General features: G+C 52.5%; 2 protein-coding genes across 2 annotated transcripts in view; one reads left to right on the top strand and one right to left on the bottom strand.

The window, feature by feature from the left end:
- The window catches only part of Baz1b (bromodomain adjacent to zinc finger domain 1B), a 58,330-nt gene extending 48,894 nt beyond the window's left edge, over positions 1 to 9,436 (top strand). Inside the window, exons 15-19 of the mRNA XM_036172684.1 lie at positions 1,010 to 1,157; positions 3,712 to 3,827; positions 6,057 to 6,202; positions 7,194 to 7,297; positions 7,512 to 9,436. Coding sequence (XP_036028577.1) covers positions 1,010 to 1,157; positions 3,712 to 3,827; positions 6,057 to 6,202; positions 7,194 to 7,297; positions 7,512 to 7,869 — 872 coding nt within the window. The 3' untranslated portion in view covers positions 7,870 to 9,436. The remainder of the gene's footprint in view (positions 1 to 1,009; positions 1,158 to 3,711; positions 3,828 to 6,056; positions 6,203 to 7,193; positions 7,298 to 7,511) is intronic.
- Positions 9,437 to 12,683: 3,247 nt separating this feature from the next.
- Fzd9 (frizzled class receptor 9) lies at positions 12,684 to 14,966 on the bottom strand. The gene has a single exon (XM_036171971.1). It carries the CDS (start codon positions 14,762 to 14,764, stop codon positions 12,986 to 12,988), a length of 1,779 nt encoding a protein of 592 aa, XP_036027864.1. The 5' UTR covers positions 14,765 to 14,966; the 3' UTR covers positions 12,684 to 12,985.
- Between the last annotated feature and the right edge of the window lie 275 nt (positions 14,967 to 15,241).

Genomic DNA, 15,241 nt, shown 5'->3' with positions numbered 1-15,241 from the left:
TTGGGAAAGGGAGTTTACCGTATGAAGTTCATACTGTATACTTTCACATGGAAAGAAACTAAGTCACTCCAAACTAAGTCACACCAAACGTGTGTGGGATAGTTCTGGGTTCCAAGAAGAACAGCAGAGTCTCAAGCCACTGCTTGATTTTTGCTGCCTTTTAGTTAAAACACACACACACACACAATTTAAAATTGTCTCATTTTATGTGTTTATTTATTTTGGGATAGAGTCTCATTATGTATCTCTGGCTGGCCTAGAACTCAGAAATATCCACCTGCTTCTGCTTCCTGAGAGCCCAGCCACCTCTTGGTAAATATTAATTGTCCTGCCTCAGTTCCTGGTAGTTCTGAGGAGATAAGTTAGGAACTCTCCCTAAATTGCCCTATTTTCAGAGAACAAATGCATTTTAAGAAACAAGCAGGCTGGGAAGATAGGTCAGTTGGTAAAATGCTTGTACAGAAGCATGAGGACCATGGTTCCATGGCTGCACCCATATAAATGTTGATTGGGCAAAGCAGCCCACCTGTGTTGGGAGGTGGCGACAAAAGGGGTTTCCAGAACTAGTGTCCAGGTCTGGCTTCTAGGAAGAAGCCCTGCCTCAGTATACAAGGTGGACAGCTGTTTATGAGGCACCTGCCGCCAGCCTCTAGCTTCCACATGCGCCGCACGCGCGCAACAAAGAGGCAGCGGAATTTGGTCTGTACCTGCAATCCCATCATTTGGGAGGCAGTCAGGAGGACCTCCCCAAGTTCCAGGCCAGCATGGACTAGACAATGAGACCTTGTCTTGAAAGAGAAAGGAGCTGCAGAGACAGCCCAGCCCTCACAAGTGCTTGTTGCTCGTGGGGAGAACTCGGGTCAGGCGGTTCCCTGGAACTCCAGTGCACTCTGCTGGTTTCCTGGGCTCTGGAAACACACCCACGGCCATGAACAAAACGAGAGAGAGAGGCGCTGTGCTGCTGTGTTTGTTGTGCCGCCAGCAATGTGTGTGCACTCTGTCTCTGCAGGGGAAGATGACAAGCTGATCCTGTGTGATGAGTGTAATAAAGCCTTCCACCTGTTCTGTCTGAGGCCGGCCCTCTATGAAGTACCAGATGGTGAGTGGCAGTGTCCAGCTTGCCAGCCTCCTACCGCCAGGCGAAATTCCCGGGGCAGGTGAGAATTTTTTTCTTTCAAAAATAAGTGGAGGGCTGGGGGTATAGCTCACTTGGTAAAATGCTCACTTAGTTTGTACAAGCCCTGGCTTTGCTCCCTGTTGCTACTTACTACAGAAGTCAGGCATGGTGGTCCATGCCTATAATCCCAAACACGGAAGGTGAAGGAGGCTGGAGGACCGGAGTTCTGAGTCATCTTTGGCTACAAAGCCAGTTCAAAGCCATTGCTATACTAGCCATCAGATAAGCCGATAGGTAAAGTAGCTTCAGTTACTCAAACTGAGTGTTTCCAAGGAGCTTTAAGTTCATTTGGGTGCAAAGCTTGGTCATTTGTGGTACAGCAGTAAGAGCTTAGATGCTGTTTATCTCACTTTGGTTTGGGGTACGTTGGGGGTGTGTGGTTTTAATTTTACTTTTTTATATATGAGTGTTTTGTCTGCTTGTATGTATATAAATAATGTGTGTGAGTGTTACCTATGGAGGTCAGAAGAATGCATTGGCTCCCCTGAAACTGGAGTTGTGATAGTCACAGGCTACCATGTGGGTGATGGGAGTGAATGAACCTGGGTCCTACAAGAGCAATAAGTGTTTTTATCCACTCAGCCATCTGGTTTTGTTTAATGTTGACACATTTCTGCTTTTCACTGTTAGTACTGTCCCCCCGTCCCCCCCCCCCCCCCCCCCCCCGTTTTTATTTTTCAAGACAGGGTTTCTCTGTGTAGTCCTGGATATCCTTGAACTCAGAGATCTATGTGTCTGCCTCTACCTTCCAAATGCTGGGAATAAAGGCATTTACCACAAAGACCAGCTGCCTGTCTCTCTTCTGGATGCACTCCTTTTTTCCACATTTTTTTATTTTATTTATTTGTTTATTTATTTTGGTTTTTCGAGACAGGATTTCTCCATGTAGTTTTGGTGCCTGTCCTGGAGCTCCCTCTGTAGACCAGGCTGGCCTCGAACTCACAAAGATCTGCCTGGCTTTGCCTCCCAAGTGCTGGGATAAAAGGTGTGTGTCACTGCCGCCTAGTGGTTTTGGTTTTTGGTTTTTTTAATGTGTGTGGATATTTTGTCTGCATGTATATGTGCCTGGTACCCATGGAGGCCAGAAGAGGGCACTAGGTCCCCTGAAACTCAAGATACACATGGTTCTGAGCCTTTCTGGGTCTTTGGAAGAGCTGCCAATGCTCTGAGCCATCTCTTCAGCCCCTTGATACACTTTGTTCTCGGGTACTGTGGCGTTTCCTGCCTTTACTCCATTGCTTGTATCATAGCTGCTTCAGCAGTCAGTCATTGCTGATTATCTGCAGCCAAATCATTGCCTTCTGTATCCATGCTTAGTTTCCTTTCCCTGGGATCTGTTTGGACATGAACTTCCCTTCTTTTATTAATTAGCCAAATACCATGCCGGTGTCAGCTGTCTTTGAATCAGTCTCCTGCTCCTCGTTCTCTCTGCGGCCCCCTGCTCTTCTTCCCACCTATCTCTCACTTGGGCTTCTAAGGTGGCTGTCAGCCCTTCTCCTCCCCTCCCATCTGTGGCCTCTCACTGGTGGAGATGGGAATGGCCTGCAGAAGACAGCTGTTGGAAAGTTCAGACTCCTCGCCTTCACTTTGGAGGCCCTATCCCCTGTTTGTGTGCCTGTTACAGACCCAGTTACTCTGCCCCTTGTGCTGCCAGCACCTAGCATCTTCTCTGGTGAGCGCTGTCTGCTGGGTAACTGCCTGCGGCTAGGCTGAAATTGCATTGCTTCTTTCACAAGTCCTGTACCCTTAGACTGGAGGCCCCTCCTGAGCAGCTGTCTGTTCTCAAACAGAGAGGCGGCTGCCCAGCAAGTAGAGGTGCCGCCTTGTTCTACACTTGGGGCAGTACAGCCAGACCAGCACCTGACATTTGCCCAGGTGCTGCTCTTGCTCTCCATTGACATTTGAGGTTGTGGAAGGGTGTTCTCACAACCACTGGCTTGTCTTTCTTGTAAAGGGCAGAGCTGTTTGATCCCAACCACACACATAACAGCCTTGCTGGTTAGTTCTCCTCCTCCTCTATCACCACCTCCCAGTGGAGGGGCCCAAGGCCTGCTGCTCTGAAGACAGGCTGTGGACCAGCTCTTCTTAGTTGGGATTAGTGCTTTGTTGTGTGGTCGTCTGCAGCTTCTGGAAGAGAGCCGTCATGGTACAATAAACACCTGCCTAGGTGCTCAGTCCTCTCAGTCCACCCCAGGGTTGGGCAGCTTTGGTGTCTGGAAGGTTGACTTATCGGATATTTGTGAGATAAAAGCAATAGTCTTTATACTGTTTGTGGAGAGAAGTAGAGGTTGTGTTTTGTTCTTGATCTTCCCCTCCCCATTGGTGTCCCCTAAACCCTTTAGACTGAGCAGAGGGAGGCAGACTGTTGAAGCACAATAGAAACCACTGGCATACACTCTGAGGGTCTCTCCTTCACTGTCAGCTCCATCTGGTCCATGAATGGACATGTCGGGATCCTGTGGGGTGTCGGGTCCTCTTAATCCAGTTACTCAGGTGTAAATAGAAGTGAGTCTACTTGGCCTTTCCTCTCACAGGAATTACACTGAAGAGTCTACCTCTGAGGACAGTGAAGGTGATGAGAGTGAGGAAGAGGAGGAAGAAGAAGAGGAGGAGGAGGAAGAGGAGGACTATGAAGTGGCTGGCTTGCGGTGTAAGTGTCTGGTGTGGCGTCCTTGCCCTCAGTCCTTCTGACTGGCAGAGAAGGTCAGCACTGCCTGTCTTCCTCTTCTCCCTTGGGGCTGTGGGCGACTGAGCTGCCATGTGTTTGTGTTGGCTTTCAAGATGTCAGGGAAGAGGGCCGTGCAGATGGCATGGAGAGATGCTCAGTAGTTAGGAGTCTGTACTGCTCTTCCAGGTGACCAGTGTTCAGTGCCCATGTTGGGCAGCTCACAACTGCCTGTAACTCCAGTTCTAGGACCCTTTCCTGGACTCTGGGCACCTTCACTTAATGTGCACATATGTCCATGCACACATAAGCTCACGCATACACATATAATTAGAAATAAAATCTTTTAAACTCTCAGGGAAAGGGTAGGTTGGTCCAGAGCATCAGCCGACAGCAGAGCACTTGCTTTAAGAGTTTGTGGAACTGGGGGTCTCGTGCATGTTTGTGATAAGGTTGCTGGTCTGGCCTCATCCAGCACAGTGATAGTGACCAGGGAGGTCTTTGGCCAGGAGTGCGGGGCTGGAAAGAGAAAGTTAGTTTTCCTGTAGGTCAGTCATAGGGATGTTGGGAAGGCCCAGTCTATTCTCTGGGATGGTCGCCAGCAAAAGAGAGCTCATCATTGATGCTCACAGCATCTACTCATCCTCTGGTGCTCTTTCCATGGCTCTAAGTATTGTCATTGATGAAGCCAGTGGCTCCAGCCAGCCTTTCAACAGCCTTTTTGTAGGCCATAGAAGTAGACCACGGGTCTCAAGCTTTGAAGCTCTGAAGAACTGTCCATGCTATGAGCAGCAGATGTTTGGGATGACCATCTCGTACTGCAGTGGTGCATGTGTGTCCTGACCTCCATGTTTGTCCTAACTTACCTCCTCTCTCACTCTGGACAGCTGTTGAATGGTCTTTTCCATCTCAGGCTCTTTTTTGAAATGGGAACTCACTGTGTAGGCCAGGCTTGCCTCAAACTCACAGAGATTTGCCTGCCTCTGCCTTCTAAATGCTCTGATTAAAGACATATTTCCAAAGCTGTCCTGGAATACCTCCCCATTGGTGGGACTGTAGGCATGTGCCACCACACTGGACTGTTGGTTCACTAGGTATGACCTCAGGGATGTCAGGGCCAGCCATCTGATGTTATGACAAGACTCTCCTACTGACAGAGGGCATGGATGCACATTGTCCGAAGACAGCTGATGGCAGCAGTGTGTTGGGTCTGTTTTCATGCTAGTGGCTCTTTCCCGAAAACATCTGCTCCATGGAGGCCCTTGCTTTCTCTGGGCTTCTAGGGCTGTTGCCTCCCAGAAGAATCTAGAAAGTATTTGGTACTTGAGAGCCCTTGATGTCCTCAACCTTCCAGGCCACCAGTGTTGGTTCCCTGGTGCAATTTCAAGCCCTAGCACCTGAGCTTCAGCTTCTTCCCCTTCCTCATGAACCTTGTCTGGAGCTAGAAGCCTTAAAATAGCCACTGAAGGGTTAGCATGGTCCAGAAATAGAATGGGAAGCATCATTCATTGGTTCTCCACATGGCTGCCTTGCTAAACACATTCTCTACCCACATGTCATCTCCCCCCACCCCAGGTATTAGCAAGAAAAGGTCGTGGAAAATGGTTTAGTGGAGGAGAAGCCTTCAGCTTATCCTTGCAGAGAATGCTCCCAAGGGCATCCCAAGGAATGTTGGTTCGCCTGCCCCTGAGCACCTGTCATCAGCCAGAGACACTAGTAGTCTGAGTGCCTTCCAGTTTATTCTCTATAGCGATGCCAGGCAGGACTCTCAGGGAAATGCTCTCAACTACCATCTTGGTTTTCAAACACATGAGAAAGAGGATCTTGACTTGGATTTGCAGTATGCTGTGGCCCCTTGTGTAAGTGCGCTTCTCACTGAAACACTGGGTCCTGAGTGTAGGGTAACAGGAAAGTGCAAGGCAAGGGTAGATTCCCTTGTACACACATAGGTACATGCATTCTCTTGGGCTAAGGCTGGGCTGCAGGAGAGCCATGCTGCCATGTTAGCAACATGTTTTCCTGATGACTTACTTGACAGTTGACTCCTGCAGAGACACTGTCCTGAATATAACTGAACCAAATACAAACAGGCTAGAAGTGATGGGACCTGGCCTTCTGCAGCCAGTCACTGTTTGCTTATGTGGTCTTGCTCCTTCCGTCCGCATACTCACACCACGCTACTCTGCCCTGCTCTGAGCCCATGTTTTATTTCAGTGAGGCCTCGAAAGACCGTCCGAGGCAAGCAGAGTGTCATCCCTGCAGCAAGGCCAGGCCGACCACCGGGTAAGAAGTCACATTCTGCCAGGAGGTCACGGCCAAAGGCCCCACCTGTGGATGACACAGCAGAAGTGGATGAGCTGGTAAGAATTCCTTAGCCTTCCTCTAGTCTTTGTATTCTGTATGTTCTAGTCCACCATGTGGAATTCACAAGGCGACAGGTGGAAGGGAGGCTCCCTCCCCCTCCTCTCCCCCTGGGTTGGGGGCTGAGGCGGCAGATGGATGGGCCTCGGCAGACTAGGCAGCAGGCCCTCCAGGAGCAGCTATGCCCGGCATCCTGCCTAGCCTTCAGACAGTCTCCCCTAGTTAGCAGCAGCCTGCAGCTCGTTAGGGATTTTAAAATAGTATCCATGTGTCTCTGGTGGGCCCAGAGGGGTGGGCCTCCCTGTGAGAATGCCAGCAATGCCAGAGCCACTAACTGTTAGGCTACAGCCACAGTTGTTGAGACCTCACTCCCACCCCTCTGTTGTCAGCCTATATCGTTTTTGTAGTTTAGTTTTAGATCTCACTTGAGCTTGAAGAGGAGAAGGAAGCTCTTAGGAACTGGCTTGTTTTCACAGACCAGTTTGGACTTGAGGATATAAAGCAAGCCATTAGAGAGAGGAACATTCCTTAAGTTGCCAGTACCTTGTGTGAGGTTCCTACCACTGGGAGTCCCAGCTGGTTGTGGCTGCCTGGAAGGGTGCCCCAGCCCTTATCTCCTTAGCCACCTCCTCCCACGGCCTGGAAAAGCTGAGGAATGGAACTACACCTCCTGCTTTTATTCCTGAGCACACCCTGTCCCACAAAGCTGGCTGCTGGGTTCAGCTGCTGCCTGACTTTCTGCGATTGCTTGTTTATGCCCATGATCCCAGAGCCATGTCACAGCGTTCGTGCCCAGGTGCTGCCTGCCCCCCGCTGCTGTGATCACCATCTCTGACCTGAGAGCACACTCATACTGAATATCACCCAACCTTGATGCCCCAGGAAGGGATGAAACTGCTTCCTTTCTGTTTAGGTTTTTTGTTTTGTTTTTTTCTTTCCCTGTCCTGTCTACTCTTCTACAATGACTGACACTGCTTCCTCTGGTGCTAGGTACTTCAGACCAAGCGTAGCTCGAGGAGGCAGAGTCTGGAGCTGCAGAAGTGTGAGGAAATCCTCCACAAACTGGTGAAGTACCGCTTCAGCTGGCCCTTCCGGTAAGTCCCCGCGCTCGGGCTGCTCTAGCCCCTTCCTTTTGAGCCGTGTCTTGGCAAGGGAATGGGAGTGACAGCTCTTAGAAGGTGAGCACACCTTGCCCCTGGGTTGGCTTATCTCTGATTGATTGTGGCTGCAAGCTTTCCTGGGGCTGGTTCCCCTTGTCTTTAGTGCCCTCCAGCCTGTACATGTTCCTTCTTTGGTGTTTTCTTACAGGGAGCCTGTGACCAGAGATGAGGCTGAGGACTACTACGATGTGATCGATCACCCCATGGACTTCCAGACCATGCAGAACAAATGCTCGTGTGGGAACTACCGATCTGTCCAAGAGTTCCTCAGCGACATGAAGCAAGTGTTTACCAATGCCGAGCTCTACAACTGCCGTGGCAGCCATGTGCTGAGCTGTATGGGGAAGACAGAGCAGTGTCTGCTGGCGCTGCTACATAAACACCTCCCTGGCCACCCCTATGTCCGCAGGAAACGCAGGAAGTTTCCTGATAGGCTCGCTGACGACGAAGGGGACAGTGATTCAGAGTCTGGTGGACAGTCCAGGGGACGAAGACAGAAGAAGTAACGAGGCAGGGCCCTAGTGAGGCAGCCATGGAGGGGGGATAGGAGGAGAACACCAAGAGGTGTGGGAGAGGCAGGAAAGAAGCTGGGAGGGCTAGAAGGGGAAGAGACTAGCATCCAGAAATGCCTGTCATGCCAAGCGTTTGGGGAGTATGATGCTGGCCTGGTGAGCCTGCCCAGAAAGGCTAGCAGCAGAAGTGGGCCTCCCCGAGTCCTGAGAGCTGGGAAATGCCAGGGCATGGCTTCTCCTGTGAGCTCTGCCCAACTCCTCCTCTTCCTCCTCCTGCCTCATCTTACAGCAGTGCCAAGCCCCCTGGTCTCCAGAGAGGGCACTGTACCCCACAGTAGGAAGGAGCGTCATCTGGCCATGCTGGCCGAGGTGTGGATCTTTTTGAATTTATATTTATATACAGTCTTATTTCTTTATGTCCGCACTCTCTTCCTCCTCCTCCCTCTCAGGTGACAGTATCAGCTAGTGCCATACAGAATTCTGTGTTCACCAGCATCTTGGGACAGTGTGGGCTTTGAGTTGGTCATGGCAGAGTCTAGGGACATTGTCTGGAGCTGCTCCTGAGCACCCTCTCCATGGTGGCAAACCTTCCCCATCCTCACCCAACTCACCGCCTCATTAAAAAAACAAAGCAAACTAAGGCACTTCCCATAGAGACTGCAGTCCTGCTTCTAATCATGCTATGACCTTGGCTTTGATGGGTCTGGCCAGAGGGGTGTTGGAGCCTAGCCCACCCACAAACCAGACAAGCCCCTAGGGAGCCGAAAAAGAGCAGGAAGAAGTTCAAATGTTTAATTTTTTAAATTGACTTTTGTAGTTACTAAAGTTGCTTGTTTCCGCAGTGATATTGTATAAAGAACATCTTGTAAAATAATTGTCATCTTGCTTTGGCACATGTACAGTACAGTTTCTATGACACGTGTTCACTCCCCTCCTCCGAGAGGCCAGGGGGCAGCGGGGTCTGGGGTTGGAGCCCCCTCTCTGCCCTGGTGGCACTCCACTTTGCTGTGGGCACCTGCTCCTCCAGGGCCCGCTCTGCAGACCGAGTACTCCTGCCAAGTGCATCTCCTCATGGACGGGAGCTGGTGTCAGCAGCAGGAGGAGGTGGGGGCCGGCTCTGCCCTACGTAGCCAGTCTAGCCTCGTGTTGTATTTAGGCAAAAGTTTGTAGTCTGCTTTCCCTTTTATGCCAGATTTTGATAAAAGTACAAGACAGGGTTTAACTTTCTTTTCTATCGATTTTGAATTTGGAAAAATGTGAGCCTCTCAGCTCTCCATATTTAAAGGAAGCCCACCAGGTCAGGAGGCTTCTATGTGTCGCCCAGTCCAGTGGCTGAGGAAGGGTCCCTTCCCTTCATCTGCAGGCTTGGTTGGGGTAATTCCTGGCACCACTGCCTCCCTGCTTTTAACTGGTGTTTTAGCAGGAAGCTGGTATTTCCACTGCAGTGACATCTGCATGGCGGCTTTTTAAATTGTCTTAAAGGAGGAAGGGCTGCGGTTAAGGGTAGGCTTGTAATAAATTGGATTTCAAATAAACATTATGGACTTGTGTTTATAAAGAAGAGGCCACTCTGACGACTCCTTTTTGCTCCGGGGCAGCGGTGGGCAGTGCAGCCCTGGGAGCCGGGTTCGCTCCAGATGAGCAGTGCACAGAGTTGGCATGCACTTGGCTCCTGCAGTTCTGTCCTGCAGCTCCATGTTTTATCTCTGCTTCCATTTTGAAAGTCAGTGGATTTGAGTAGTTTCTTATTGGGCCTCTGTCACCCCACAAACGCAGTCAGTCAGGAGGGGTATCGGAGAGACACAGGCCTGCCTACAGGTCCTGTGACTTCCACCAGCCTGGCCTGCACTGAGCACGGGAGAAAACGCCCCCTCAGACACTGCTGCCAGCTCACCCACTCAGAAAGAGCTGTGCTTGATGTCCTCACTCAGTCAGCCCCACATCTGCAGTCTTGTTCCTCAGGTGGACCTCCCAGGCACATGCCATCCTCCAGTGATGATCAGTATCCTCCACCCTTCCCCTAAAAGACCTTTCTTGCCACAGGGTATGATCAGTGGCACCAAGTGGCATCTAGATGTTAAAGTAGCTACTGAAAGCCTCGCCTATAGACTGAGGAAAGATCAGGAGTTAAAACTGGCACAGGAAATTTAGACCTTGTTTCAGGACGTGACCGTGGTTTAGCACCCACCTGGAGCATGCACCTCACACCCACCCCCATGAGAGGCTGTGGCCTGCTCCAAACCCATCCCCACTACACAACAGGGAAAACAGGATCTAGGCATCTAGAGTTCCCAGCAGTGCTGCAGGCTCTGGGTCTCCCAGCATGCTCCAGGACTGAGAAGCTTATGCTGACACCACGTGCCTTCACTGCCCATTTCCACTTTCCAATCTCCCTCTTGCTTTTTCTAGAAGCCAACAGTCTTGTTTCTGTTGCACTGACAACCAAGGACCCACAGACTGGCAGGGACAGTGGTGTACTGGTTGTCCATTAAGTACTTCCCTCGGTACAGCCCCCTGCCTTTCCCTTCCCAGACATCTGGCTGCCAAAATCCTGCTACAGGTCCGTGAACAAGCCCTGAGTAACCACTACCTTCCCATTCCCAGTGTGGGCTATCAAAGCTCTTCTGCAAGAACCCTTGCATGAGATACAAGGCGAGGCCACTGGCTTTGTGGGTCAGACACGGGATGAACTAATGCTCCTTACAGAGAGGAGGTGGAGGGTGTTCTACATGCAATAAACTACGAAGAACTTCCTAGGAAAGACCGAGGGAAGCACTCTCATGTCCCAAGCTCTGCGTTCTTCCCCAGCAAAGCTAAATTAAAGCATTCTGTGCAACAGGTGTCTGGTTCATATGGTTCAGTTGCATACACACGCTACTCCAGAGATAATCTTGTATAATTGAGGTGTTGCATGTTTCCTACTCAGATGAAGTGAAGACTGAGGTCTGATAAGACAGTCTCTAAAACCTTAGCCAGGTGTGGCGATGCACACCTTTAGTCTCAGCACTCAGGAGGCAGAGGCAGGCAAGTCTGAACTGGAGGCCACAACCTGGACTCCACAGTTCAGGACAGCCAGAGCTGTGTAGACAGACCCTGTCTCAAAACCAAACAACAAATAAGCCAACTTTTTTTGAGGGGCTGCCTATGTGTAGAATACATCCAGTGATCAAGATCTTTGCCTGGGGACTGTGGAGATGGTGCAGTGGACACGTGCTGTGCAAGTATAAGGACCCCAGCACACTGAAAAAGCTGAGTGTAGTTCAGTGAGCTGACTTCTGACCCCCCGTACCCAAAACACATTCTCCCCCCCCCCAACTTTGACCTGGTTGCCATCAACAGCCTAGACAGAGGTCAATTGGGGCTGAAATGAACCTCCAGGACGACCACACATACCTCACAGGGGACAGGGATGGGGCAGGTCCCAGTAGCCTGGGCTTCCCTGACAGACAGGTCTACATGGTGCTTTCCTGACACCCCCCCACGAGTGTGCCAACTGGCCCCCTGCACAGCTGTGCACATCCTGTGAACCTTTATTCTCACAGCTGCTGTTAGCACCCCAACCCTGTCCACACATTCTGACGCCGGAGACACACTTCTCCCTACCTTCAGTAGCTCCTTACCTCCAAGACCGCTGCCAAGACGCATTGATAGTCAGACCATCTTAACCTCCATCCAAAACAGGAAGAGACCGCTTGGGGCTCCAACTACCAAAGATGGTTTTGTTGCTGTTGAAGGGTTTTGTTGTTGATAATGTTGTTTATGCTGTTTTTTGTTTTGTTTTGTTTTTTAAGACAAGGCTTCTAACTTGCCAAACAATTCTTTGGAAAATATTTGTACATCTATTTATGGGGGGGTCAGAGATTTGTGGGAGTCGGTTCTCTTCTACCAAGGGAGTTCAAGGGGTTGAACTCAAACTAGGCTTGGTGGCAAGTGACTTCTTTACCCCCTGAGCCATCTGACCTGCCCCTTCTCTTTTAATTTTTACTTTATTGTTTTCTTCCAAATAGTGGAGCTGGGAGATGCTCTTGGATTTTTGATCTTCCTGCCTCCACCTCCCAAGTATTTGGGTTACAAACATGCTCAGCCATGCCTCTTTCAAGCCATGTTGGAGATGGACCCCTAGGCTTCATGCATGCTAGGTGAGCACCCTACCAACTGAGTTGCATTCCCAGCACCCAGCAATCTTCATAGATAACGAGGAGAGCCATCTTCTGGACTTAGTTGAGGGGATGACTTGGAAAAATCTTAACCCTCTCGCTTTCTTTTTAAAAGACACCACATTTCTTTGTGTATTAGAAGGGAGTTTTCTACAGTGCACATGTGGATGTCCAAAAACAATTGGTGTGAGTCAGTTCCCTTCATCAACCAAGTGAGTTCCAGCGACTGAACTCAGGTCCTCAGCCTTGGCGGCAAGCACCTTTACCCACCAAGCCACCCTGACAGCCTTGACCCTTATTATTATTATTATTATTATTATTTTATTATTTTAAGAAAAGCATGGAAAAGCAGCTTACCTGTTTCCCCAAAAACGCTGGAAGACACTGCCCCTGTCACACCCAGGGGTTCCTGGAGTGTTCCTGAAGGTGTCCTGTTCCACTTCAGAGGTGTGGGTCTCAAGTTTTGAGACGCACACGCACACACAGTCTAAGACACCTATAATGTACAGAGCCCTATGGTTCCCTCTCCTTCACGGAGCCAGAAAACGGGTCCGAGGATGAGCCTCCTGGCCTCTTACCCACCGCTGTTTATGGAGTTTCTCTCCTCCTGTCTTGTCTGCCCAGCTTTCCAGCCCAGATAGGACACCACAGTGCCACACGAGGGTTTATTCCAGTCACAGCTTCCAGAGAAATGCCACAATAAATTACATCATTAAATAAACACACTGGACCCTGCCCTCTTGGGCCCCTTCTTAACCTAGGACCCTCGGGGGGCCTCAACACGGTCCCCTCCCTGTGAGAAGAACAAGGCTTTGAGCCTCACTGGGTCCCCACCCTAGTCCTTAGCCCCCTGTGTGTCTCACCCGCCTGACCTTGACAGCTGGGCAGCTGTTACTCAGCTGTCTCTGCAAGGGGGAGGGGAGGGATATAGGGATATAGCCAAGCCTATGTCCCTAGAGGTGTGTGGGGTTCTCCAGAGAGGGATCTGTCTTAGTCATGTGCAAGACCACCGTGGGGGCCTTGTAGTGGCAGTGGGTACCACGGCCATAGCCCCCGGGGGCCCTGCAGGCCTTGGCCCGGGCTCGGCCAGCTGCCATTTTTCGGTAGCACAGGCTCTGCCATGTCTGGAAAGTCTTGGAACTCCATACCCAGACTCCGCTGGTGATGCCCACCACCAAGGACATGAAGATTTTGAGCATGAAGACAGCCACCGTGGGCACCGAGCCCCCTGGCAGTGAGCAGTCTCTTCGGCCTCCGGGCACAGGGGCAGCAGTACACGGTTGCTCAGTGGCCCGAAGACGCCAGTAGTCCATGTTGAGACGCTCGTAGACATAGCAGACAATGACGCAGGTGGCCGGCACTGTGTAAAGGATAGAGAACACTCCGATCTTGACCATCAACTTCTCCAGCTTCTCCGTGTTGGTGCCACCGGTCTTCATGATTTTGCGGATATGGAAGAGAGCCACAAAACCGGTCAAGAGGAAACTGGTGCCAAGTACCAGATAGCAAGAGAGGGGCACCAACACAAAGCCAGTGAGGGCGGCCGGGTCCATGCTGGCTACATAGCAGAGCCCGGTCAGCTCATCCCCAGCCACCTTGCGCAGCGTCAGGACCACGATGGTCTTGAGAGCTGGCAGGCCCCAAGCTGCCATGTGGAAGTAGCTGCCATGGGCCTCGATGGCCTCATGGCCCCATTTTTTGCCTGCAGCCAGGAACCAGGTGAGTGTCAAAACCACCCACCAAAGTGAGCTGGCCATCCCGAAGTAATAGAGCAATAGGAAGACCAGGGTGCAGCCTGTGTTTTCCAGACCCTCCTGGATCACATACAGAGCCCCTGCCTCCTGGTCGCAGGCCACACTCTGTGCACCTGCCACCGCTCGGATCAGGAAAGCCAAGGAGTAGACGTTGTAGCACATGGAAAGGAAGATAATGGGGCGCTCGGGGTACTGGAATCGGTGAGGCTCCAGCAGAAAGGTGAAGACGGTGAAGGCTGTGGAGAAGAAACACAAGGCGGACCACACAGCCATCCAGACGAGCGCGAAGTCCTTGTCGCGCCGAGACCAGAACACCTCGACGCCGGGCCCGCAGCGCGGAGCGCACGAGCGACTCTTCTCCACGTACTGGAACTTCTCGGGGTTGTCACAGGTGACACCGCTGCCGGGACCTGGGGCCGAATCTCCCGGTGGTCTCGCGGGCCGAGGTGCCACAGGCAACATGCCCAGGCCCTTGTGGGGCTCGGTGGGGCCTGCCGTAGCGTTTTCGGGGGCCTCCATGCAGAGCGCGTGCGGGTCGTTGCGCGTGGGGAGCCGGGCGCAGTCGAGCGAGTCTGGCCAGCCGAAATTGAACTGCTCCATGATGGGGGCGCAGCGCAGGCGAGCCTGCTCGCACATGGGCCGGCAGGCGGGGATGGGAGTGGAGACCTGGTCGGTGCACATGGGGGCGTAGAGCGAGCAGAGGAAGAAGCGCAGGTGGCTGTGGCAGCCGTACTGCACGAGAGGCGCGAACTCGGCCAGCTGCGCAGCCGCCTCGCCCTGCGACGTGTGGCCCAGTAGGTTGGGCATGCGGGTCAAGTTGTAGCCGATGCCCCGGCACATGGGGATCTCCACCGCTTGGCACGGTGCAGGACCCCGGCCGCGCTCCGGATCGAAGCGGCCGATCTCCAGCGCCTCGCCGCCCGTCGCCAGCAGCTGCCACAGCAGCAGCGCCCCGCGGAGCAGCGGTGGCACGGCCATCGCCCCGCGGCGCGGCCGCCCCGGCTCACTCGAGCCCCTCCATCCCGCGTCCCGGGATCTGCGCGCCACGTCGCGAGCCGCGCGCCATCTCCCGGCCGCCCACGTGTGTCCCGGAGCGCGCGGCGCCTTTGGAGGAACAGCCGCCGCTGCTGCCGCCGCCGCCGCCGCCGCTGCCGCCGCCACTCCAGCCAGAGCCGGCGCGGTCTCCGCCAGCGGCCGCCGCCGCTCCGAACCCCGAGGGCGTGGTCAGTGGGAAGACACGCCCGGGAGGCGGGGCAGTCTCGCCGGGCACGCCCCCGCCGCGCTTTAAAGGTGCCGCGCCTTTCTGCCACGCTGGAGATGTGTGGGCGACATCTCCTTTCCATTGCTTTGCAGACTGTCCGCGGGAACATACTCATGCGTACACCCTCTCATGTCAGGTGCGCCCTTTTCTCCCCAGGTGGAAGGGGGTCACCCTAAGGTCTCCAAGCCCCAGGC

The sequence above is a fragment of the Onychomys torridus genome, chromosome 22 (genome assembly GCF_903995425.1).
Source record: "Onychomys torridus chromosome 22, mOncTor1.1, whole genome shotgun sequence".
In the NCBI taxonomy this organism is placed as follows: Eukaryota; Metazoa; Chordata; class Mammalia; order Rodentia; family Cricetidae; genus Onychomys; species Onychomys torridus.
This window is presented reverse-complemented; position numbering and strand designations above follow the sequence as displayed.